The 25294-nt window shown below is 43.3% G+C and overlaps 1 protein-coding gene across 1 annotated transcript in view; it reads right to left on the bottom strand.

Moving 5' to 3' along the window:
• Positions 1–25294, bottom strand: part of trpn1 (transient receptor potential cation channel, subfamily N, member 1) — a 221800-nt gene that overhangs the window by 23130 nt on the left and 173376 nt on the right. Inside the window, exons 24-26 of the mRNA XM_087986636.1 lie at positions 23698–23895; positions 22598–22804; positions 19711–21082 (exon numbers count right to left, since the gene is read on the bottom strand). Coding sequence (XP_087842762.1) covers positions 19711–21082; positions 22598–22804; positions 23698–23895 — 1777 coding nt within the window. The remainder of the gene's footprint in view (positions 1–19710; positions 21083–22597; positions 22805–23697; positions 23896–25294) is intronic.

Genomic DNA, 25294 nt, shown 5'->3' with positions numbered 1-25294 from the left:
TAAAATAATGAAGGGTATAGAGAGAGTTAATGGTAGTTGTCTTTTCCTTAGGATGGGGAATTTCAAGACTAGGGGGCACATTTTTAAGGTGAGAGGAGAGAGATTTGAAAAAGACATGAGAGGCAAATGTATTTACATAGAGGGTGGTTCGCATGTGGAATGAACTTCCCAAGAAAGTGGTGAATGTGGGTACAATTACAATATTTTAAAAGACATTTGGATAAATACATGAATAGGAAAGGTTTGGAGGGATATGGGCCAAAAGGAGGCAGGTGGGACTAGTTTGGTTTGGGACTAGTTTAGTTTGGGATTATGTTCAGCATGGACTGGTTGGACTGAAGTGTCTTTTTCCATGCTGTATGACTCTTTGACTCTATATGCTGCCAAACTGCAACTACACCAGCAAGATACTTTGGATTATTTCATATGCCACACCAATTTTCTTGGATATCTGTCATGCTGTACGTTAAGGATTTAAAACAGAACAACATTCAAATTGCTGATGTTCTCACTTCCTTTTTGGGGTGTTCTGATGTAAAACACTTAACAAAATGCAGCTAAACCCATGAGATTTGTGAATGACTTTGACCGAAACAGACCACAGTAAACATATTGTTGACCTTAAGAGGGGGCAGTGCTGAGTAAGAACAGGTCTCAGGAATCTAAGTAATCAGCAACAGTTATAAAAGATGAACTATGTTGTTCCAGCAGAGTAAGATCATAGAAGCTGATGTAGCAGAAGTCTTCAGAATTCCTGAATCCAACTAAACTGTTCATTTTGATAAATTACATTTAAGAATATAACTGCAAACTAAGGTGATTAGATAGTAAATCCACTAAAAGTGTGTTCCACAGAGTGGAGAACATAACTCAAAATGAACAATAGATTGGGATAAACATTTATAAGTGTGGGACTGATAGTCCAATCTCAGTTCCCTTACAGTCTAACTCCCTGTGGAGTATGGGATTAATTTCCTATCCAAACATGTACATAGGAATTTTGGATCAAACTATATTGCTCAAACAATAGGCCAGATTCTAGCCCTGCCCACTTGGTGGCATTTGGATGAGTAGGAAATATAATGTGCTGGAACACTGACACTGTACAGTTCTGATGCATTTGCATATACAGCCACCTTAATCGCAGTGTCAGTGCTCCTACTGCAGTAAATAGGAGCCTCAGATAACTCTAAATACTGAAGTCCAGTCATATCAGTTGTAACACAGTCCAATGTCAACAGATAATCATAGTAATGATTTCTAGTGCTTGGCTTGGCAGCAACAGTCCCGTTATTAGAAGACGCTCAGGTAATTTTCCTCATGGGTTAGAAGGTGCTCCTCTGGGCCTCTCAAGGAACCCTGGGGATCCACCAGTTCCCTTCATCTTCTGCAGTTGCCTCAGGATTGACTCAACCCCAATCCATACCCCTCCAACACACAACACCTACTGTCATAAAGACGTGCATTCAAACACAATAGCCTAGCTGTCATCTTCAGTTTGAATGATGGAGACAGACACAGGAATACACTAATTAACTATATTTCAGTAGCTGTTTGGCAGAAAGCAGAGAGAAGAAAAGAAAATTGATTTGTATAGGACTGGAAAACTTCCTCTCTCTCTCTCTCTAGTTTCTGTATTGCAAAGGCCAATGCAGTTGATACAACAAATCTGAGAAACATCAATTAGCTGAGAACTCAATGCTCACACAAATATCCTTATTTTTTGAGAGAGAAGACATCAACTAAACAGACATGGTCTCAAGTTCAACTATAATAACTCGGGATTTAAGAAAGACTCTGATTAAACAATATGTTTTTTAAGTTCTGATTCTACTAGACACTCTCCCCTTTTTAAATTTATACTTATGTTTTGGTGTGTGTTTGAAGGTATGTTTTATTATTGTCTTTGGATTATTACAGCTTTTTAACAGAAATGTGATGTAACTGCATGCTAAAGAAAATTGTTTTCTTTTAAATTCACTCATTGGCTGGCCAACATTTATTGCCCATCCCAAGCTGCCCTTGAAAAGTTAGTGGTGAGCTGCCTTCTTGAACAGCTGATTCCATATGCTATAGTTGACCCACAATGCCCTTAGAGAGGGAATTCTAGGATTTTGACTCAGTGACAGTGAAGGACCAGTGAGATAGTTTCAAGTCAGGATGACGAGTGGCATGAAGGGAAACTTGTAGGTGTTGGTATTCTCATATATCTACTGCCCTTGTCCTTCTAGATGGAAGTGGTCATGGGTTCAGAAGGTGTTGCCTCAGGCTGTTTGGTGAATTTCTTCAGTGCATCTTGAAGATAGTACACACTACTGCTACTGAGCATTGATGCTGGCAGAAATGGATATTTGTGAATGTGGTGCGAATCAATCAGGCTGCTTTGACCTGGATGGTGTCAAGCTTCTTGAGCTGCACCCATCCGGGCAAGTGGGGAATATTCCAGCCCACTCCTACCTTGTAGATGATGTACAAGCTTTGTGGAGTCTGGGGTTGAGTTACTCACTGCAATATTCCTAGCCTCTGACCTGCTGTTATAGCCACTGTGTTTATGTGGTGAGTCCAGTTCAGCTTCTGGTCAATGATAACCCCAGGAAGTTGACAGTGGGGGATTCAATGATGGCAACACCATTGAATGTTAAGGGATAGTGGTTAGATTGTCTCTTATTAGAGATGGTCATTGCCTGGAATTTGTGTGGCGTGAATGTAACTTAACACTTATTGTCTTATTTGCAGTTATAGGAAAAAACACTGAGGGGGTTAAGAAGTGGGTATCTAATAATGTGTGCATGCGCTCATGCACACACAAGTAGGTAGCAATTAAGAGTCTAAAAGATTACTCTTCTCATTGACTCTTTTTGAGATGGAAGCTGAAAGTATTGTTGGCCTAGTGATTCACTTATGGTTCATCGCAGAAATGGAGGCTGCAATGAAATGATGATGAACATTATTGCTCACAGCAAAAGATCTACAGCTTTGCTCCAGTTGATGTGCAGTTGAACACCTTTCGTGAAGATTTGGCTTGGCTCTTCATATCAGTAAATAAATGGCTAGCCCACGTTTATGCCTGTTAGTGGATTCTAGGCTGAAGTCACTCTTTGCTGGGATGATCTCCTTTTGTGTGGTTTCCTCCTCTCACCGACCAATTAATAAGTGAGACTGAGCTCAACAATATGAGTGAATTAACTCCTTATCATAAATTGGTTTTTGTCATATCATAGTAGCAGCACTCCCACCACAGTATTGGCACAGAAGGTAGACTAGAATAGAATAGCCTTTATTGTCACATATACTCAATGCCTACAGAGAAAAGTTCATATGTCATCAATTAAAGCACTGACTTAGATACAAAAGTATCTAGGCACAGCTTCTTTAGTTACAAGATTTTAGACAACACAAAAATAAAATGCCCAGCGTTACAGAGATAAAGGTTCAGTACAGCAGACCATGCTGGCACCTAGCTTCCTGTCCGTACCAAGCTGGTGACACACCACGCAGGGTGGCTGCTGCAGGAGGATTGAAGGTCACCACGCTGGGAGGTCCTATGGGAGGAGGCCATTGTGCCAGATTGGGAGGTCGCTATGCCAGTGCCAGAAGGCTGCTGTAGGAGGTTGACACGCCGGGAGGCTGCTGCACCAGGCTGGGAGTCACTCACAGAAGGGCTAGAATCGTCACTCGTTGGAGACCGTGAGTCAGTCACTGGAGGCTGGGACTCGTCACTTGTCGGAGGCTGAGAGCTATTTGCCGGAGGCCAGGAATTGTCACCGTAGGCCAGGAGTCAGAGAGGGAAAGAGAAGAAGAAAAGCACAGAGAAGAAGAAAAAGAGAAAAAGAAGAGAACAGGTGGAGCAGACGAGCTCCAGTTGGAGCATCCTACTCTGCTGCCATCTTGCTCCCTGGTGTTAGCACTCATATGCAACACGCTTTGAAACTTGGCAATTTGCATCTTCTTGTGATCTAATGAATTTTTTTACGTCACAAAGTGTGAGGTTATTGTGTACCAGTTTCTGTTGGTATTTGGGTATTTAAAGCTATCAAATTTTTAATGTCTTCTCAATGAAATGTTCCAAAAGACAATTTATATTTTAATGTTCTGACCAGACAAGTAAGTTAACTCCCAGCCTTGAATGTATATTCAGCAATGGAAGGACGAGTCATCTGACCTTCTGACACCATCTTATTTCATGGTCAATTGCTCATTTTCTGTACTGTTCTTAAATATAAATTGTCAATTTTTTTTTCTCAAATGCCCTGGGTATTATTTTTGGCAAAACCTAAAAATCATGAGGTCTGGCATCTCCTGCCAGGCAAAATGAAACCGACCTCCTTGCATTCCAAATTTGGTTAGGAGGTAATGTTTCCAACATTTAAATGGTTGCCTAACAGATAAATTGTGCGGTGACTCATACTGTTCAAGTGGGTCTTCCATAACACACCATTTGAGATGTTTTGCCTTGTCTCAGACTATTCCCTCACCAACACCTCCCTGCAGTTTAATTTGAGGTGGATAACATATCAAGAAAGGCCACTAAAAGTTGAGATGAGATGGCAAGGAGGTAAGATTGAAATCAAACAGGACTCGGCAAGATGGCAGCGATTCTGTAGAACTGCTGTGGACACCTCTGCCTAACAGCCAAGGCATACTGGTGCTTTTTGCCATCCCTGGCCAACTTATGTGGTGGAATTATTAGTTCAAAACCTTCCAGAACACATACCTGTTAATATTTGAGATTGGAGCTGAAAATGTGTTGCTGGAAATGCACAGCAGGTCAGGCAGCATCCAAGGAACAGAAGAATCGACGTTTCGGGCATAAGCCCTTCTTCAGGAATATTTGAGATTGGGAAGGATGCCAAAGGGAAAAGGAGCGAGCAAACAGCAGCACCAGGCATACAAGAGACTGCAGCAGCAGCAGTCTCTCCTGAACCCCCCAGGGACCTGACAGACTCACAGGAATTGGCTGCGGTGATGGAGAAACTCACCTTGAAAGTTGGGGCTGCGATTGAGGAGATCCGTAGGGAGATTTGTGCCCAGGTCCAACCTATTGCAACCATGCTGCAGGAGATCCAGGGCCTCGGGGAGAGGCTGGAGGAGGTGAAGGGTCAAACTAAGGCCTCGGAAGCTGTGATGGAGTCCTCATCCAGTTGGATCCAGGTGCTGGAGCGAGAGATGCGGGCCTTGCGAGGCCATATTGATGACCTCGAAAATCGAGGTCGGAGGATAAATCTCCGAATTGTCGGGCTCCTTGAAGGTGAGCAGCCAGCAAGCTTCTTTGAAAGCTGGCTGTCGAAGTTTTTGGGCCTTCACATCGAGTCCAGCAGGCTGCAAATTGAAAGGGCTTATCGGGTTACAGTGCAAGGTCAGGCCAGCTCGGTCCGATAAGACCATAAGACCATAAGACATAAGAGTGGAAGTAAGGCCATTCGGCCCATCGAGTCCACTCCGCCATTCAATCATGGCTGATGCGCATTTCAGCTCCACTTACCAGCGTTCTCCCCGTAGCCCTTAATTCCTCTAGACAACAAGAATCTATCAATCTCGGCCTTGACGACATTTAGCGTCCCGGCTTCCACTGCACTCCGTGGCAATGAATTCCACAGGCCCACCACTCTCTGGCTGAAGAAATGTCTCCCTCTAATTCTAAGGCTGTGTCCACGGGTCCTAGTCTCCTCGTCTAACGGAAACAATTTCCTAGCATCCACCTTTTCCAAGCCATGTATTATTTTGTATGTCTCTATTAAGTCTCCCCTTAATCTTCTAAACTCCAACGAATACAATCCCAGTATCCTCAGCCGTTCCTCATATGTTAGACCTGTCATTCCAGGAATCATCTGTGTGAATCTCCGCTGGACACGTTCCAGTGCCAGTATGTCCTTCCTGAGGTGTGGGGACCAAAACTGGACACAGTACTCCAAATGGGGCCTAACCAGAGCTTTATAAAGTCTTAGTAGTACATCTCTGCTTTTATATTCCAACCCTCTTGAGATAAGAGACATCATTGCATTCGCTTTCTTAATCACGGACTCAACCTGCATGTTTACCTTTAGAGAATCCTCGACTAGCACTCCCAGATCCCTTTGTGCTTTGGCTTTATTAATTTTCTCACCATTTAGAAAGTAGTCTATGCTTTTATTCTTTTTGCCAAAGTGCAAGACCTCGCACTTGCTCACGTTAAATTCCATCAGCCATTTCCTGGACCACTCTCCCAACCTGTCTAGATCCTTCTGTAGCCTCCCCACTTCCTCAGTACTACCTGCCTGTCCACCTAACTTCGTATCATCGGCAAACTTCGCTAGAATGCCCCCGGTTCCCTCATCCAAATCATTAATATATAATGCGAACAGCTGTGGCCCCAGCACCGAACCCTGCGGGACACCGCTCGTCACCGGCTGCCATTCTGAAAAAGAACCTTTTATCCCAACTCTCTGCCTTCTGTTAGACAGCCAATCCTCAATCCATCCCAGCAGCTCACCTCGAACACCATGGGCCCTCACCTTGCTCAGCAGCCTCCCGTGTGGCACCTTATCAAAGGCCTTTTGAAAGTCTAGATAGACCACATCCACTGGGTTTCCCTGGTCTAACCTACTTGTTACCTCTTCAAAAAATTCCAACAGGTTTGTCAGGCATGACCTCCCTTTACTAAATCCATGTTGACTTGTTCTAATCAGACTCTGCTCTTCCAAGAATTTAGAAACCTCATCCTTAATGATGGATTTTAGAATTTTACCAACAACCGAAGTTAAGCTGATTGGCCTATAATTTTCCATCTTTTGCCTTGATCCTTTCTTGAACAAGGGGGTTACAACAGCCATCTTCCAATCATCCGGGACCTTTCCTGACTCCAGTGACTCTTGAAAGATCTCAACCAATGCCTCTGCTATTTCCTCAGCCACCTCTCTCAGAACTCTAGGGTGTATCCCATCGGGGCCAGGAGATTTATCAATTTTAAGACTTTTTAACTTTTCTAGCACTATCTCTTTCGTAATGGCAACCATACTCAACTCAGCCCCGTGACACCCTTTAATTTTTGGGATATTACTCATGTCTTCCACTGTGAAAACTGACGCAAAGTACTTGTTAAGTTCTCCTGCTATTTCCTTATCTCCCATCACTAGGCTTCCTGCATCAGTTTGAAGTGCCCAATGTCTACTTTTGCCTGTCGCTTGTTTCTTATGTACTGAAAGAAACTTTTACTATTATTTCTAATATTACTGGCTAGCCTACCTTCATATTTGATCCTCTCATTTCTTATTACACTCTTTGTTATCCTCTGTTTGCTTTTGTATCCTTCCCAATCTTCTGATTTCCCACTGTTCTTAGCCACTTTATAGGATCTCTCTTTTTCTTTAATACATTTCCTGACTTCCTTTGTCAGCCAAGGTTGTCTAATCCCTCCCCGGTTAATCTTTCTTTTCTTGGTCCTAGTGCACCTCCACTCGTATCAGGTCAAGCAAAAAGTCATACAAGCTTCAGATCCCTGAGAAAAGATCCACAGGCACTGCTGTACAAGGGGTCAAAAATAATGTTTTTCCAGGATTTCTCAGCAGCTGTAATGTGAAAGAGGAAGTCCTTCAATGAAGTTAAAAGGAGGCTGAGGAACCTGGGCATCCAGTACTCCATGAGATACCCCACAGTGCTCCGTTTCAGCCACGAGGACTCAGTTTATACATTTGACTCAGCGGATAAAGCTAAAACTTTGTAAACACTTTAAAATAGACGGATTGGCCTGAAGAATATAGTTAATGTTTGTTCTCTTTTCTATCTTTCCCCATGTTTTCCCTTCCTTTTTTTATTCATTTCTTTCTTCCTAATAATTTCCTTTTTGGAAAGGGGGGAAAAGACCTTGGAATAAGTTGTTCCTTTTTTTCAATAACTGGATTTTCTGATGGGAAATTTTGTGGATGTTCTTTCTTGTCTCTCCCCCTTTATTTTTGTTTGTTCTGTTTCTCCTTTAGTCACAAGTAGGGGTGACAGGGATGGGTGGGGTGCTCATCCTGACTTTGTCTTTTTTCTGTTGATTGAAGGATCATCTCCTTGTTTTTTTTCTGGCCTAAGGCTGGGGCATAGTCTGGATTTGAAGGAGCTGTGAAGGAGGGGATGGGTAGGATGAGTGCCCCCTATGGGCAAGGGGAAAAGTCTTCCATTCAAGGTTTTATAGTTGGTTTTCTTTGTAGTTTTTTGGTAATAATAGTTGTTTATAGTTATGATAGAGTAGTTTTTGTATATATAGTTCTTCGACTCTATGAGTCTTTATTTACTTGTGCTCGGCGCTTTGTAAGCAGGGTTCTCCCTCCGAGGGGTTCAAGGGTCTCTGAAAGGGGATATGGCTAAGTGTCTTATTAAATGGCGCACCTGGAACAGTAAGGGAAATCATTCGCCTGTTAAAAGGAAAAAAGTACTTTCTAGCCTTAAGAGGGAAAGGGTTGATATTGCTTTGTTGCAGGAAACCCATCTTGATGATGAGGAACACCTGAAATTACAACAGGGGGGTTATGACCGGGTATTCTTTTAATTGTTTACTACTAAATGTAGGAGAGTGGGGTACTTATCCAGAAAAATCTTCTGTTCACATTATTAGAGCAGGTGAAAGATGAGCAGGGACGGTTTGTGATATGTAAAGCCCTGATACATGGGGAGGAATATGGCATTTTAAATGTCTATGTCCTCCAGTGCATCCCCTCAAATTTTTGATTAGTGCTTTCTCTAAGTTGAGTGCTTTTGGAACACAGCACATTATTATAGTGAGGGGGAAGGAATTTTAATTGTCTTTTGGATCCGACAGTGGACAGGATGCCTTGTGGGCCTCCAACTATTTCTTCGCAGGCCAAGCAGGTGGTTGACTTATGCGGGGAGTTGGGGCTGGTGGATATTTGGAGATGTCTTCATCCTACCAGCAGGGATTTCACCTTTTTTTCAAACCCATATAAATGTCACATGAGGATTGACCTCTTTCTGGCTCCATTGGCCCTTCTGGATTTGATTATGGGTTGTAAAATTGGGAATATAGATATTTCTGATCACGCAGCAGTATATTTGGAGGTTAAGGGCAAGAGTGAAGGGCTACGTTTGCGGCACTGGCATTTGGACCCTTTTCTCCTTAAGGATTCCAAATTTGTGGAATACTTTTTGAAGCAGTTTCAGACATTCTTGACTATCAACTCAGGAATGGCTAGTAGTCCGTCTATGCTGTGGGAGACTGCTAAGGCCTTTGCTAGGGGATTAGCTATTTCCTATTCGGCTAGCCAAAAATGACAGAAAGAGGAACAGCAGCGTCTACTTGAGACGTGGTTGAAAGCCGCCGAGGCAGCACCTTTTGCATGGCTTTCGGTGACTAAGCTACAGCGGATCACGGCCCTCCGGGCTGCCTTGAATTCAATACTGACACAAAACACAAAGAAAGAACTTGCTTTTGCTAAACTAAGGCTGTTCGAATATGGGGATAGGCCAGGGAAGTATTTAGCGTACCTCACGAGGAAAAAGTGTGCTCCCCAATCCTATGCTGTGGGAGACTGCTAAGGCCTTTGCTAGGGGATTAGCTATTTCCTATTCGGCTAGCCAAAAATGACAGAAAGAGGAACAGCAGCGTCTACTTGAGACGTGGTTGAAAGCCGCCGAGGCAGCCGAGGCAGTCTCCCACAGCAATGAACCCAGGGTCCTTACATACGATGCTAAAAAGATTAATGAGGCTTTTTGGAGCTTTTACTCTGAATTCTATTGGTCTGAAGGTTGCGAGGACAGGAGGGCTAAAATGGAGACCATTTTAAAAATTTGGACCTCCCAGGGGTAACCTTGGAACAGGCCTCTCTCCTTAATGCCCCCTTGACAGTTCAGGAAATACAGGAGGCAGCTAAGCAACTTCAGAGTGGGAATGCGCCTGGCCCTGATGGTCTCCCGGGTGAGTTTTATAAGGAGTTTATAGGGATTCTGTCAGGGCCGATGTTGGAGATGTACAATCACTCCTATATGCATGAATACCTACCACCATCTTTGAGAGAAGCTAATTTTTTTTAATTCTTAAGAAGGGGAAGGTTCCTGAGGATTGTGTCTCATACAGGCCCATCTCTCTATTAAATTCAGACTTCAAGATTCTGTCCAAGATCCTGGCGCTGAGATTGGAAAGGGTGTTGGCCCACATTATTAAAGAGGAACAGGCAGGCTTTATAAGGGGCTGTAGGTCCTCTAATAATATTAGAAGGTTGCAGAATATGGTCCATGTTTGTCAGCAATGATCGATTCAGGGGTTGGTGATTTCCTTAGATGCAGAGAAAGCATTTGACCGGGTGGAATGGCCGTATCTTTTTATGTCTTAGAACAGTTTAGGTTAGGTGGAGTCTTTGCCAGGTGGGTGGAGGTTTCAAATCGCCACCCTCTGGCTGCGATCATCACCAACGGGGTGAAGTCTGGGAATTTTAGGATTGGTAGGGGTAGTTGGCAAGGCTGCCCCCTCTCATCGTTGTTGTTAATGTTGGTGATAGAGCCGCTGGCAGAGGCCATTCATCAGAAACATCAGTCCTCATAATCGCTCCGGAAATGGGATCGAGAGCACACAAGATTACACTGTATGCGGATGATGTTTTTATCGAACCTGATGACCTCCGTACCCCACTTGATACAATGTGTTAATTCATTTGGGGTTATTTCAGGATATAGGATTAACTTTGCAAAATCGGAGGGTACGCCTTTGGGGAACCTTAATGATGTGCCAGAAGTTGAATGTGGTCCTAAGTTTCCTTTTAAGTGGTCACGGGCAAGGTTGTGATACCTTGGCATTTTTATTACCCCCAAGTTTGATCTGTTATTTTGGACTAACTTTGCCGACTTGCTTGACAATATTAGGCGAGATCTCCAGAGGCTCTTCCAATTTCATGGCTGGGCCGAATATCTCTCATTAAGATGAATGTTCTTCCTCGTTTGCTTTATCCCATGCGTATGCTCCCTATAATGTTTCCCAGGTCAACGCTGCGGAAGCTTATGGGGTGGTTTGGTTCCTTTGTCTGGCATTGTGGGCGGCCCCTCATCAAACTTACTAAATCGCAGTTGCCTCATGGAGGGGGAGGAATTGATTTCCCAGACATCAGGAGATATCAATTGAGTTCCCTGCTGTCCTTTGTCTGTGATTGGTTCGGTAACGATCCAAACTCAATATGGCTGGATATTGAAGCCTCCCAGGCAAAGTGCCCTCTTATTAACCTGTTGTTAATGGATAAGATGAGAACAGTTATGGACCACTGCCGGAATCCCATTGTCATTAGTACAGTCAAGGCATGGAGAGCGTTGCATCAGAGTGAGGGTTGTTTATCCAAGACCTCGCCACTTACACCGATAGTTGGCATGCCAGGGTTCCAACCAGGAATGAGGGACTCAGGGTTCAAACTATGGGCAGCGAGAGGAGTTTCTAGTTTGGGAGACTTATTTGAGGGGGAGGTTATGATGTCTTTTGAGCAACTGAGCCGCAAATACGGGTTGCCCAGCAGAGATCTTTTCCGTTTTTTTCAAGTTAGGGATTTCATCCAGAAGAAGACTACGCTTCTCACTAAGCCCTATAAACCCAATACAGAGAGGTTGTTGCTACGTTCCACAAGCACCCTTTCGGTTAGTGCCCTCTATCGCCTGCTGGGTGGCAGGGCTTAGCAGGATATTAACTGGTTATTTGAGGTCTGGGAGCAAGAGCTAGGAGTGGAGATCTCTTCTGAAACATGGGCGAACATATGGGACAATACTCAAAAGATCTCAATCTGTAATAGGACATACGCTACGCAGTTAAAAATTCTGCACAGGGCTCATCTTGCACCAGACCGTCTGGCGAAGTTAAAAAAAGGGGCATCTTCAGTGTGTCTCAAATGTAAATTAAGTTTAAGTTCTCTTACCCATTGCTTCTGGTCATGCCACAGGCTCTGTGTTTATTGCAGCGCTATGGTGGGAGAGATAGGGAGGATATTGAGGACTGAAGTGAAAGTAGACCTGATATCTCTCCTCTTAGGTCTACTGAATTTACCATCTTTAGACAGGTATGGGAAGAAACTACTTAATATTCTTGCATACTGTGCATGGAAGAATATTCTGATGAATTGGGTGTCTGAGAACCCGCCAGAGTTGCTGGGATGGCAGAAAATAATTATGGAGCACATTCCCTTGGACGTTTTTACAAACATGGTGCATGACACAACAGACCACTTTTATAAGACATAGCAGCCCTACATGAGTTATTTGGATGTAGATTTGTCAGTTATCTAAACTAGCTGTTTGTTTAATCAGGATGGTTAGGTTTGTCAAGCTCTGGGCCCTGGAGGGGGTCTCCTGAGTTAATATGGGTATATGTACAATGCTCCCGTTCCTTTGTTTGGGAGCTTTGCGCCAAGCATAGCTGTTCTGTATTTTGTGTTGTTTTTTGTTTTTTTTGTTTTTCTTTCTTTTTTTGGTGTTGCTTTGCACAGTGTTAGGGTTTGTTTTGTATTATAGGGTAGGTAAGTAGTTAGTCGACAGTAATTGCATTGTAACTTGTGTTTTTTTCTTTTTATTATACTGATATTTGTTATTGATTATATTTTTCAATAATTTTATATGTTTGTAAAGTTAAAAAAATTTGCTAATCAATTACAAAAAAAATTGAAATCAAACAAAAATTGACAAATTTGATAGATTGAGGAGACATTGGTTAATGTATTATTGTCATTCAGGAGTGAAAGATCCTTAATGTTTCATTATAGTTTACTGTAATATTTTGAAGTTCTTTTTAGTTGCCAGCCTATTGACACAATACTCAGGGAAGGTGATGGGACAGTGGTTAAGTCACTGGCTTTGTAATCCAGAAACACCAGGCTCTAATGTTCTGAGGAAATGAGAGAGGGTGAAATTTGAACTCAATCTTTTAAAAATGACAAGACATAAGTGAAGATGATGCAAACAATACCAATTGTTGGAAAAACCCATCTGGTTCACTGATACCCTTTAGAAAAGGAATCTGATATCCTTACTTGGTCTAGTCTACATATGACTCCAGACCCACTGCAATACATTTGACTCTTAACTGCCCTCTAGACAATGATGAACAGATAATAAATGTTAGCCTCGCTAGTGATACCCTATGCTCCATGAATTAATTAATTAAAAAGACTTACCACTGAATCTGGACCACAGGGGATTCTAAACCTAAACCAAAATAACTGCAGATGCCTTAAGTCAGAAACAAAAGTAGAAATTGCTGGAAAAGCTCAGCAGGCCTGGCAGCATCTGTGGAGAGAACATAGAACAGCACAGCACTGTACTGTGGCCCATGATGTTGTGCCGAACATTTATCTTAATCTAAAATCAACCTAACCTACACACACTTCAATTTACTGCCGCCCATGTGCTAGTCCAGCAGTCACTTAACTGTCCCTAATGTCTCTGACTCTATTACCACAGTTGGCAGTGCATTTCATGCACCCACTACTCTCTGCAAAAAGAAACTATCTCTGACATCTCTCCGATACCTTCCTCCAATCATCTTAACCCCTTGGGACAGCCACTTCTGCCCTAGAGAAAAGTCTATGCTATCTGCTTTAACTCTGCCTCTCAGCACCTTGTACACCTCTATCAAGTCACCTCTCTTCCTTCTTGTCTCTTCATATGACAAGTCCTCTAATCCAGGCAACATCCTGGTAAATCTCTTCTGCAGCCTCGCTAAAGCATCTACATCCTTCCTATAATAAGGCGATCTGAACTGGACACAATATTCCAAGTGTAGTCTAACCAGGGTTTATAGAGCCGCAGCAAAACCTCGCGGCTCTTAAACTCAATCCCCCGTTAATGAAAGTCAAAACAACATAAACCTTCTTAGCAACCCTATCAACTTAGCTGGTAACTTTGAGGAATCTATGTACGTGAACCCCAAGATCCCGCTGTTCCTCCACACTGCCATGAATTCTGATTTAATGCTGTATTCAGCATTCAAATTCAAACTTCCAAAATCACGTCACATTTATCCAGGTTGAACTCCATCTGCCACTTTGCAGCCTCAGCTGTGCAACCTGTCGATGTCTCATTGTGGCCTGCAACAGCCCTCAACACTATCTACAACACCAATGACCTTTGTATCATTGGCAAAGCTACTAACTCACCCTTCCACTTCTTCATCCAAGTCATTTATAAAAACTGCAAAGAGCAGAGGCCTAAGAACAGATCCCTGCAGGACACCAATGGTCACTGATCTCCAGGCAGAATACTTTCCATTCACCACCACTTGCTGTCTTCTTTTAGCCAGCCAATTATATATCCAGACAGCCAGATTTCCCTATATCCCCATACCTCCTAACTTTCTGAATAAGAATACAGGGGTGAACCTTATCAAATGCTTTACTGAAATTCATATACTCCACATCCACTGCTCGACCTTCATCAATTGCGTCGCCACGTCCTCAAAGAACTCAATTAGGTTTCCAAGGTATGTCCTACCCCTCACAAGGCCATGCTGACTATCTTTAATCAAGCAATCTTTTTCCAAATAGTCATAAATCTTATCTCTCAGAACCCTTCCATGGGATGCAAGACTGACTGATCTGTAATTCCTAGGGATTTTTCTATTCCCTTTCTTGAACAGAGGCACAACATTCGTCTCCCTCCAATCATCTGGTACTACTCCCGTGGAGAGTGAGGATGCAATGATCATCACCTTAGGTGCAGTAATCTCATTCCTTGCTTCCTGTAGTAACCTTGGATATATCTGGTCCAGCCCTCGGGACTTATTTATCTTGGTGCTTCCCAGAATTTCCAGCACATTCACTTTCTTAATATCAATTTGTTCAAGCCTATTAATCTGGTCCATGGTCTTCTTACTATCAACAAGGTCCCTCTTGCTTGTGAATACTGAAGGAAAAAATTCATTTAGGGTCTCCCCTACCTCTTCAGACTCCAGGCACAAGTTCCCTCCACTATCCCTGATTGGCTCTACCCTCTCTCTGATCATTCTCTCATTCCTCACGTAAGCATAGATTGCCTTTGGGTTTTCCCTAATCTTCCCACCAAGGCTTTATTGTGCCGCCTCCTCGTTCTCCTCAGTCCATTTTTGAGTTATTTCCTAGCTACCCTGTAATCCTTTAAAACTGTGCCAGATCCTTTCTTCCTGAATATTAAGTAAACTTCCTTCTTCCTCTTGATGAGAAGCTCCTCTTCTCCTGTCATCCAAGGCTCCTTGATTTTACCATTGTCTCAGTGGGACAAAGTTATCCAATACTTGCAACAAATGCTCATTAAACAGCCTCCATATTTCTGTTGTGCATTTCCTGGAGAACAATTGTTCCCAATTTATCCTCCCCAGCTCCTGTCTAATAGCAAGGCAAAAGTGAGGACTGTAGATGCTGGAAACTCCTCAGATGCTGCCTGACCTGCTGTGCTTTTCCAGCACCACTCTGATCTAAACCCTGTCTAATAGCAGTATATTTTCCCCTCCCCCAATTAAATACCTTCCCACACGATCTGTTCCTATCTCTCTCCGTGGCTATGCTAAAAATAAGGCAGTTGTGGTCACTGTCACCGATGTGCTCTCCCACCGAGAGATCTGACACCTGATCTTGCTCATTGTTTAGTACCAAATCAAATATGGCCATCCCGTGGTCGGCCTATCTACATATTGAATCGGAATCTTTCCTGGTTACAGCTGACAAAATCAGCTTCATTTAGACCATCTGCATTAAGGAGGTTCCAATCAATATTGGGGAAGTTGAAGTCACCCATAACAACAACTCTGTTACATCTGCACCTTTCCAAGATCTGCTGTCCAATTTATTCTTCCATCTCTCTGCTGCTATTGAAGAGTCTATAGAAAATACCCAATAAAGTGACTGCTCCTTTCCTGTTACTGACTCAGTAAACAAACTCTCCTCAACAACCTCCTTTTCTGCAGCTGTGATGCACTCTCTAATTAACAATGCTACTCTCCCTCCTCTTTTATTCCCCCTTCCTGTTCTTTTTAAAAGATCTAAACCCTGGAACATCCAGCAACCATAGTGCCCCGTGAAATCCATGTCTCTGTTATGGCCACAACATCATAATTCCAAGTACTGATCCAGGCTCTAAGTTAATCATTCTTATTCCTGATACTTCTTGCATTGAAACAGATATACTTTAACCCATTCCTTTGCCCTATCAACCGTGGATCCTTCCTGACAGACTCTGCATTCTATTTCTGCACAGTTAATACAAATTACAGTTTATATTTCAGGTTGCGTGGCCCTTCCTCAGAATTTCCTCAGATGTTACCAGACTTGCTGAGCTTTTCCAGCAATTTCTATTTTTGCTGCCATTGAGGATTCTGATGTTTAAACTTCTCAATTGCACATTCGAGGAGTGTATTGGCTAATTTGGATCAACACACCGTCTGCCTATCCTATTAATTCTCCCACTGCAATGGCATCAATCTATTTGATCAATACACAAGGAATTGGAACATATTCTATTTGGGGCAAAGGTTTGTTTGTGTTCAATCTGAAGTTCAATGACTTCCTCCTGTTCTGAAGATAGAAAGTGGTGGGTTCAAGTCTGAACTTCTGAACCTAAGCAGTAAAATTCAGGCTGAAATATCTCCACCCATTGATGGAGCACTGACGAATTGGAGATGTCATCTTTTAGTTATGACATTAAATGAAGATCCATCTGTCCTTTCAGGAGAATGTAAAAGATTGCATGACTCCACTTAGAGGAGGAAGAACCCTGGTTGTCTGGACAATATTTATCTCTCAATCAACATCACAAAACACAGATTCTATTTCCCATGGCTTTCCTTTCCCTTTGTAGCAATAAAATAAATTTGTGATTTATCAAACAATTATCTCTTGTCTCCAGTGAACCTACATAAAGAAAACTGCAAACCATATGTTAAATCATCATCCAATCATGTCATTCACCCATTCTCAAGTATATGTAGTTTAAATTAAGTTTGTGTGGAGAATAACTATAAACTAAGAGTTACATTTAACAATTTTTTGATAAAAGATAATTAATTGAACATCTCATCCAAGAGTAGGAAATAAATTTAAGCAGGTAAATAGCTTCACTAATTAGACTCTGCAACTTAACTTCTCATAAAGTTTGTAAACTTACTTATTTACATAACAGTAACATCAGATGTGACCGAAATCTCTATCCAGGTTTGACGTCAGACATGACTCAGTGTGACAGTCTTTCAGGCAGAAAAGTGTGGATTCAACTCCCACTTTTGGACTTTAAAAAATCAAAGCTTAGGTTTCTGTGCTAACCGAGAGGTGCTGCCATTTTGGAGGGTACTGTCTGTCAGCTGAAATGTCCCATATGCCCTTTGTACAGTCACAGAAAGCTCTTATCTTTTTATTGTGAAGAACAGCAGCCCTGGTTGCTGTGACACTATTTATCCCCAATCAATCGTGCAAAACAAGAGATGATGTGGCCTTTTGTCAGATTGCCACTTGCGGAGATATACTATATGCACATGAGCTGTCACATTTTCTATATCACACCAATGACTCAAACTCAAAATCACTTCATTGTCTGGAAAGCACTTTGAGAAATCTAGTGAGCAGTAATGGTCCATACAAATACAATTTTCTTTCTAAGCAAAATACAGTGGAAACTAGAGATCTGAAATAAAGACAGAAACTGAACTGCTCTGGCAGCATCTGTGGACTGAGAAACAGAGTCAATGTTGTTATTTGGTCACTTGTTTGGGAATAATGAGGATAATTTATAGATTTATAGAGTTATACAGCTCAGAAACAGACCGGTCGGCCCAATACGTCCATGTCGACCAAGTTTCCCAAACTAAACTAGTCCCATTTGCCTGTGTTTGAAAAATCAAAATGTGGTCCTCTCCAGTGTGAAAAGATTCAACAGGCCTGATTTATAAATTAGTCTGAAGTGGTCCAATACCGTACATGACATGGTGCTGCTAGAAGATTTTGTCATTCAACTGGGTCATTTCAAAGCTGAGTGAATGAATTATCCTACATCACTTGATTTACCAGAAAAAAAAATGATGATGCGATAGTGTAGCGATGGGACGAGCTGAGAATAGTTCACAGATTGGCGCAACATCGAGGGCTGAAGGGCTTGTTCTGCGCTGTAATGTTCGATGTTCTATGTATTTGACATTGTAGTCTGGACAGTTGGTATGTAACTGACTCTGCCTGTAGGAGGTATGCCTACTTTAGTGAACCTATAGGTGAGGTTTTATTACTAAACATGGGCAAAGAGCCTCAGCAGCCAGTTTGGCCTGGGATAAGGAAGGTGAAAATGTTAAATAGGTAAGAGAACAGTCAAACAGACCATTTCACCTGAAGGTTAGAATTACGACTCTTGGCATCCTTTCCAACTCTCAACAGCAAGGTGGACTTCACTTTTTTTTCTTGATTGCTTCAGGTTTACAATATTAATTACTAAGGGAGTCTCTATAAAATATCCAAAATGTTATTTTTTTTAGCTATATCTTTTCAAATTTGTTCTGATAATGTATAACAATATATTCAAATGTATTCTTTGTCCAAGGCAGAAGAAATTCATTCTGATCACTCTACCACAAACACAACTACTGTTCTGTATGATTCACATAAACAGGAAATATTTGTTACAAGGAACGTGATGCAGTAACATAAATCAAAGTGTTACATGAGAAGAATCCATAGTCTTCATGCCCTTGGAGAAAATCATTACATTGGCTCCTCCCTGATCTCTGGGCACTAACAAAGTTCACTGCATTTATCCAGCTTGGGAAACACAGAGAATTCCTGTCCTGGGTCAATTCAATGGCCCTGGGCTGTCCTCATTCACCCAACCAGTGCCCAGCCCCTCCCAGGGTTATCAGGAATCTCTCAGGCCTGCAGCTATCTACAAAGTTCTAGTGATTGGGACTATTACAGAAGCTAGGGAAGGAAGAGAGATATTCTGGGCATTGCTGCATTTATTGGGGTGGGGGCTGTGTGAATACAGGGACTCAGAAAGACAGCAAGAGAGACGGAAATAGGGGCATGGGCAGAAGACTGGCACCTGGGTTGTGACGGTGGAGATAGGCTGGGGCTTGATTTGGGAGGGCAGGAGGGCATGTGTGGGGAGGAATTTTGTGTAATTGTGGGGGAGCGTGCAGATGAGGATGTGACTGGGATTGAGGCTCATATGCGGGGACATGAGAACTTGTGCAGACGTGTTGGACTCAGAAGTTAAGAGAATTGAAATGGAACTGAAGAGATAAAAATTGAGGAATAAAAGAACAGAATTGAGCAACAGCAACTAGGACTTTGGTAGGATTTGAGGTGGAATTATGCATCAGGCTTGGGGCTCAGGCTGGGAGAAAGGAGTTGGGGCTTGTGCACGGGTATGGGGCCTAGCATTTCCTGAAAAGCCTAATATGAAATGGTAGCAACACAGAGAGGAACTGTCAATACAGGGCTGAGTGTAACCTGGGGACCGAAAGACTGTTTGTCCTGGGGACTAATGAAGAACAAGAAGAAGGAGACTGAGAGTTCCAGGAGGAACTAGAAGAACACACAAAAAAAGAGCTTGTTATACCATGAGACATCAGAACTTGTATCAATCGAGGCAATGTCTCGAATCTAATGATTTGGATGTGGTCAATACTCCCAAGGCAGTGGGTATGATCAAGGGCAGGAACCCTGGTCTATGCTCCCTCTCTCTATCTCAGGCCAGTGATCTGGTGCCGGAACCCTTGCTGATACAGATAGGACCACTCGTTATTCCATTCATTGGACTTACCCCTGTGTTTGCACAGCATTTTGATGTAATAGAAAAGATTGGTGCACAAGTTGAATGGAGAAGGGGTTCCTGATTTCCTGATCATGTCACGGATCAACATGGCCCTCCCAAACTTCCACTCGGTGTCTGACTGCGCCTGGATCCGCTGGTAGGTGTCACTCATCATAGCAATTAGCAAGTTAATGAGGACAATCAGGGTCATGACAAGGTACATTCCAAACACAAATCTGACAATGAATTGGGTGAAAGTAGGTGTCCGATGTAATGGAGGTAAAGTGTCTGGATCCACCATACCGAACAGAGCAAAAAATAGTAGGACAGTAATATCCAAAGGGTCTTGGACATCGTAAGAATTGCCTCCTGAATCTGTACCATTTCTGGCAGATGGACTGCCCAGCAGAGCAGGATATACAGGCTGGTAAACTGCTGAAAGTTGCATGGTGAAGGCTACATGGAATAGGGCCAGAATTACTGCGAACCTGGCAAGGTCCTTCATCAGGTCTCGGATGATGACAGCCCAGGGGCCAAAGAGGTGGTGGAATGTCAGGAACTCCAAAAACTGCACAAAGCAAAGTGTCATGGCCACCGCGAGGAAAATGTTTCGGGCAAAGAAGCAATGCAGCCGGTCGTGGTCCCGGAAAGCCAACGCAAGCAGGTGGCAGAAGACGGCAATAGCGGAAAATGCCAGGATGAAAACCCGTATCCATGCCAGTCCTGCCCTCTCGCCAGGGTGTGTCAGTTCCGAGACCAGCATTCCTGAAAGCCAAGCCAATAGGAGCCACTCATTCCAGCCTGGAAGCGTCCGCCCTTCATACGTTGGGCTAAGTGGGGGGTAGACAATGGTTAATATAAATAACACCAGGAGGAAAATGTGAGAAACCAAATGGCTCATGAACTTCATAATTGGGATCCTGTTGAACTGGTGCTTCAATGGAAGGGAGAACATCAGCCAGATCGGGGGGCAAATGAGGAAGACAAAGAACAAAAGGACTATCTTCCAGTGCGCCCACTTCAAGTTCCCGTACCAGACATCGGTCAGGTATTTCTGAACCGCTGGGTGAGCCACCACATCCTTCTGTTCACATTCTATCAACGAGTCCAGCATTGTGGTGCCACGATGGTCTACGGCACGGAGCAAGTATCCGGCACTCCGACAACCAGACGCCACAGTGAGCAGCTCGGCCGCCATGTTTTCACAGTACTTGGCTGCTTCCAAAAGCTCCATGGATCTCTCCTTTTCCTTCAAAGCGGTGATGCCAAAAGCACGGGACAGCTTGATGGCAGTGTCCATGGGGGCAGCTGAGTTCAAGACAAACTCCTCAATGACCTTGTTCCTGTTGAGCTTTCCGCAAACCATGAGGTCAAAGATGAACTGTAAAAGAAATCACACACAACAATTGTGCTGGGTTATTCTGATGGGCAATCCACTACAGAGTACCTAGGGAACTGAAGCATACCGATAATGAATCTTGCAACAGTATAGCATTTTAGTCTTGAGGTCGTTTACACAATGGGACAAGTTGTAGTTTGGCACATATTGTTAAATGTATCATGGCAGATTGGCAGCCTCTCATAATTTTACACAGAATCAAACCATCCTTCTTCATCTAACACCATTTTAATCCTCTCTTCGTCATGTGCTTATCCAGCTTCCTCTTAAATGAATCAAAAGGCCCTCCCTCCACTCCTTGTAGTAGTGTGTCACACGTGCTAACCACTCTCTGGATATAAAGGTTTTTGTCCTGAATCCTGTGTTAGAATTGTATGATTCATTGATAGAATGCCAAACAGCACTGTCTTGTCATACAGTAATAAAAAGGTTGTTTCCCTTTTACATTGAATTGACCTTCTCAGTAATATCCTTTAAACGTCTTCAAAGTTTTATGGGGTGACCTTGATTAGATTAGATTCCCTACAGCATGGAAACAGGCCTTTCAGCCCAACAAGTCCACACCAACCCTATATTTATCCCTGCTTAATGCGCCTAACACTACAGACAATTTAGCATGGCCACCTCACCTGAGGTGCACATCTTTGGATTGTGGGAGGAAACCCATGCAGACACAAGGAGAATGTACAAACTCCACACAGATAGTTGCCAGAGGCTAGAATTGAACCCAGGCCCCTGGTGCTGTGAGGCAGCAGTGCTAACCACTGAGCTACCATGCCTTAGAATAGATTACTTACAGTGTGGAAACAGGCCCTTTGGCCCACCGACCCGCCGAAGTGCAACCCACCCAGACCCATTCGCCTACATTTACCCCTTCATCTAACACTATGGGCAATTTAGCATGGCCAATTCACCTAACCTGCACATTTTTGGACTATGGGGAGGAAACCGGAGCACCCGGAGTAAACCCACACAGACACGGGGAGAATGTGCAAACTCCATATAGTCAGTCACCTGAGGTGGGAATTGAACCCAGGTTGCTGGCTCTGTGAGGTAGCAGTGCTAACCACTGTGCCACCGTGCCACCTTGTAGTCAGTCTCTGCAAACGTGAACGAATGAGTTCCTTTAAATGTTGCTGATGGACACAAGTATTCAAGACAAGATAGAAACAGAAGGAGCAAGGGAGAAAAACTATAGAGAGTTATTATGGTCTGCATACACTCCTGAAGCAGGTTCAGTAGCAACTTTCACTAGAGCACCAGGTGAATACTTTAAGGGAAATTCTCTGCATGATGTGAGGAAAAGGCTTTGGACAAATTAGATAGCTCTTTCAATAAAGACATGATGGGTAGATTGACTTCCTCGAGTGCTGTAATATGCAATGATTCTACGAACTATTTCTTATGCTGAATGTGTTGCAAAGTGTAACCAGCATCTCTGAAGGCTGATACAGCAGACGAGTTGCACTCCCACAGTTCTGCATTTCAACTGCTTACCTTGCGATCCTCTGTTAGCTTAAGGGTGATATTATTCTTTCGGATTAAAAAGCTCACCACCTCTTGGTGGTGGTCAGCTGCCGCATACTGTAGGGCAGTCTTTCCTTCCTTACATTCCAGCTTGGGAGAAGCTCCACTTTCCACCAGAAATTGCACCGTATCCAGGTAACCAGACTTGGCTGCAAAATGCAGTGGGGTCCAGCCATTCTAAACAAAGGAGTGGAAATACTCAATTAAATTTAAAATTCTTTCTAACTCAATCTATCTCTCTCCATACTTGTTGTGAGCTGCACAATGGGAGATGGCCTGACACACCCTCTGACTTTACTCACTGAGGATGGTTCTCTTTATCACAGTCAATATTTGAATTGAATTAGAATAGAATTGAATTTTCAAAAGCCCATAGTGCCGATAGAGGCCATTCAGCCAATTGAGTTTGCACTGACCCTCCGAAGGGCATCCCACCCAGACCTACCTAATTCCTGTAACCCTGCATTTAGCACAGCCAATCCTCCCATCCTGCACATCATCTTTGGACTGTGGGAGGAAACTGGAGCACCCACAAGAAACCCATGCAGACACAGAGAGAACGTGCAAACTCCACACAGGCAGTCAGCCAAGGCTGGAGTCAAACCTGGGTTTCTGGACACTGTGAGGTAGCAGTGCTAACCACCGTGCCACCATGCTGCCCGGTGTTTAGTGGAGAATTGCAATGAGAAATTAGGATCCTGTAAAAGCACACATACACACTGTGAAAACATAACTCTTCAATTAAATTCTCTTACTGCTCAGAGACAAAACAAAGAAAAGTTCCAGTCTTCTCAGAACGCGTAATGAGCAGCATAATGTACAATTAGACTAGAACATCATACATTGGAGTTTGTTCATGCCAGAGAGCACGGGGGGTTATAGGAAAATAGGAGAATATTGAATTTCATCTGTATAAACATCAGGTGAGAATGAATTTGTTGTCTGTTTTGCAGTCTGACTGATTTTGAAGTCAGTGTGAACCAAAACTCCTGTTCAAATATAGGCAGTAAATAGAGGCAAGGAAGATCCAAAGTGTTGGGGTCCAGAGTGTCTTGGTTCTCATCACGCACCTTATCTGTGATGTTAATCTCTGCCCCTTGGCCAAGCAGAGCTCGTGCCATCTCGATGTGACCATTAGCTGTTGCCAGGTGCAGGCAGGTGCGTCCTCTTTTGTCTTTGAGGTGCAATTGGGTGGTGGACTTACTCAAGAGGAGCCCGATGACTGCAGTGTGGCCATTCTGCGCTGCGAGGTGGAGGGGCGTGGAACCCTGGAACGAGATGCAGCCGGTCACTACCTTACTCATATGGTCTCCTGCTCAAATGCTTGACCAACACTGTGTAGCCCACACAGTACTACAATAAAAATAGAGATGGTCAACATGCTGGTGGAAATATATTTGTTATAACGTCAACTTGTTCCGGAACACATGCCCCACCTGTTAAAACACATCACCATAGCAGTTACATGTATGTAAGGGCATGGTGACGGCATGAACTCTTCTGCGTTTTCTCCCAATTTAAATGGGAAAATGTTTGCCAAACCTTTTCTAGTAGTGACCATCTCATATTTTAACCACATGGACAGTGAAGGAATATTTGAACAAATATAAGGGATAATGGCTGGGATGTTCTGGTCTCTGGAGCTGTAGAGACCCATTGTACTCCCCAAGATACACGCTGAGTTCCAACAAAACTCCTGATCGATTGGCCACTGCGGAAATTACCAAAACTTTGAACTTCTGTGCCCTGCTCCTTGTGTCTCTTGCAAAAAGTCTCTGAGACTGATCTGCAGCCAGAGACTTTGGATGGTTCCGACATAGTTACCTGATTAATTGTCCTGGGAACGTTAGACAGAAAAAAAATGTTAGAATTCTTTGAGGAGGTATGGAGCATGCTAGATAAAGGAGAGCCAGTGGATGTGATCGATTTGGATTTCCAGAAGGCCTTTGACAAGGTGCTACACAGAAGGCTGCTAAATACGATTAGAGTCTGTGGTGTTAGGGGTAAAGTAATTACATGATAGAGGATTGGCTGACCGGCAGAAAATACAGTGTGGGGCTAAAGGGGTCCTACTCGGGCCGGCAGCTAGTGGCTAGTAGAGTTGTGCAGAAATCAGTGTTGGGACAACAGCTATTCACGTTATACATTAATGATGTGGACAAAGGAACTGAGGACATTGTTGCTATGTTTGCAGATGACACAAAGGTAAGCAGAAGGACAGATTGTGTTGAGGAGGCAAGGAGGCTGCAGAAGGACTTGGACAGGTTAGGAGAATGGGCAAAGAAGTGGCAGATGGAATACAATGTGGGAAAAAAATGAGGTTATGCACGTTGGTAGGAAGGATAGGCAGACAGACTATTTTCTAAATGGGGAAAGGTTTCGGAAATCTGAAGCACAAAAGAGACTTAAGAGTTCTAGTTCAGGATTCTCTTTAAGGTTAACAGACAGGTTCAGTTGGAAGTTAGAAAGGCAAATGTAATGTTGGCATTCATTTTGAGAGGCCTAGAATACAAGAGCAGGGATGTACTGCTGAGGCTGTATAAGGCTCTGGTCAGATTGCACTTGACATTTTGTGAGTAGTTTTAGGCCCTGTACCTAAAGAAGGCTGTGTTGGCATAGGAGGGGTGTCCAGAGGAGGTTCACAAGAATGATCCCAGGAATGAAGGT

The sequence above is a fragment of the Chiloscyllium plagiosum genome, unplaced genomic scaffold, assembly GCF_037043375.1.
Source record: "Chiloscyllium plagiosum isolate Xiang-an unplaced genomic scaffold, Cpla_swu_hap1 HiC_scaffold_4, whole genome shotgun sequence".
Taxonomy (NCBI): Eukaryota; Metazoa; Chordata; class Chondrichthyes; order Orectolobiformes; family Hemiscylliidae; genus Chiloscyllium; species Chiloscyllium plagiosum.
This window is presented reverse-complemented; position numbering and strand designations above follow the sequence as displayed.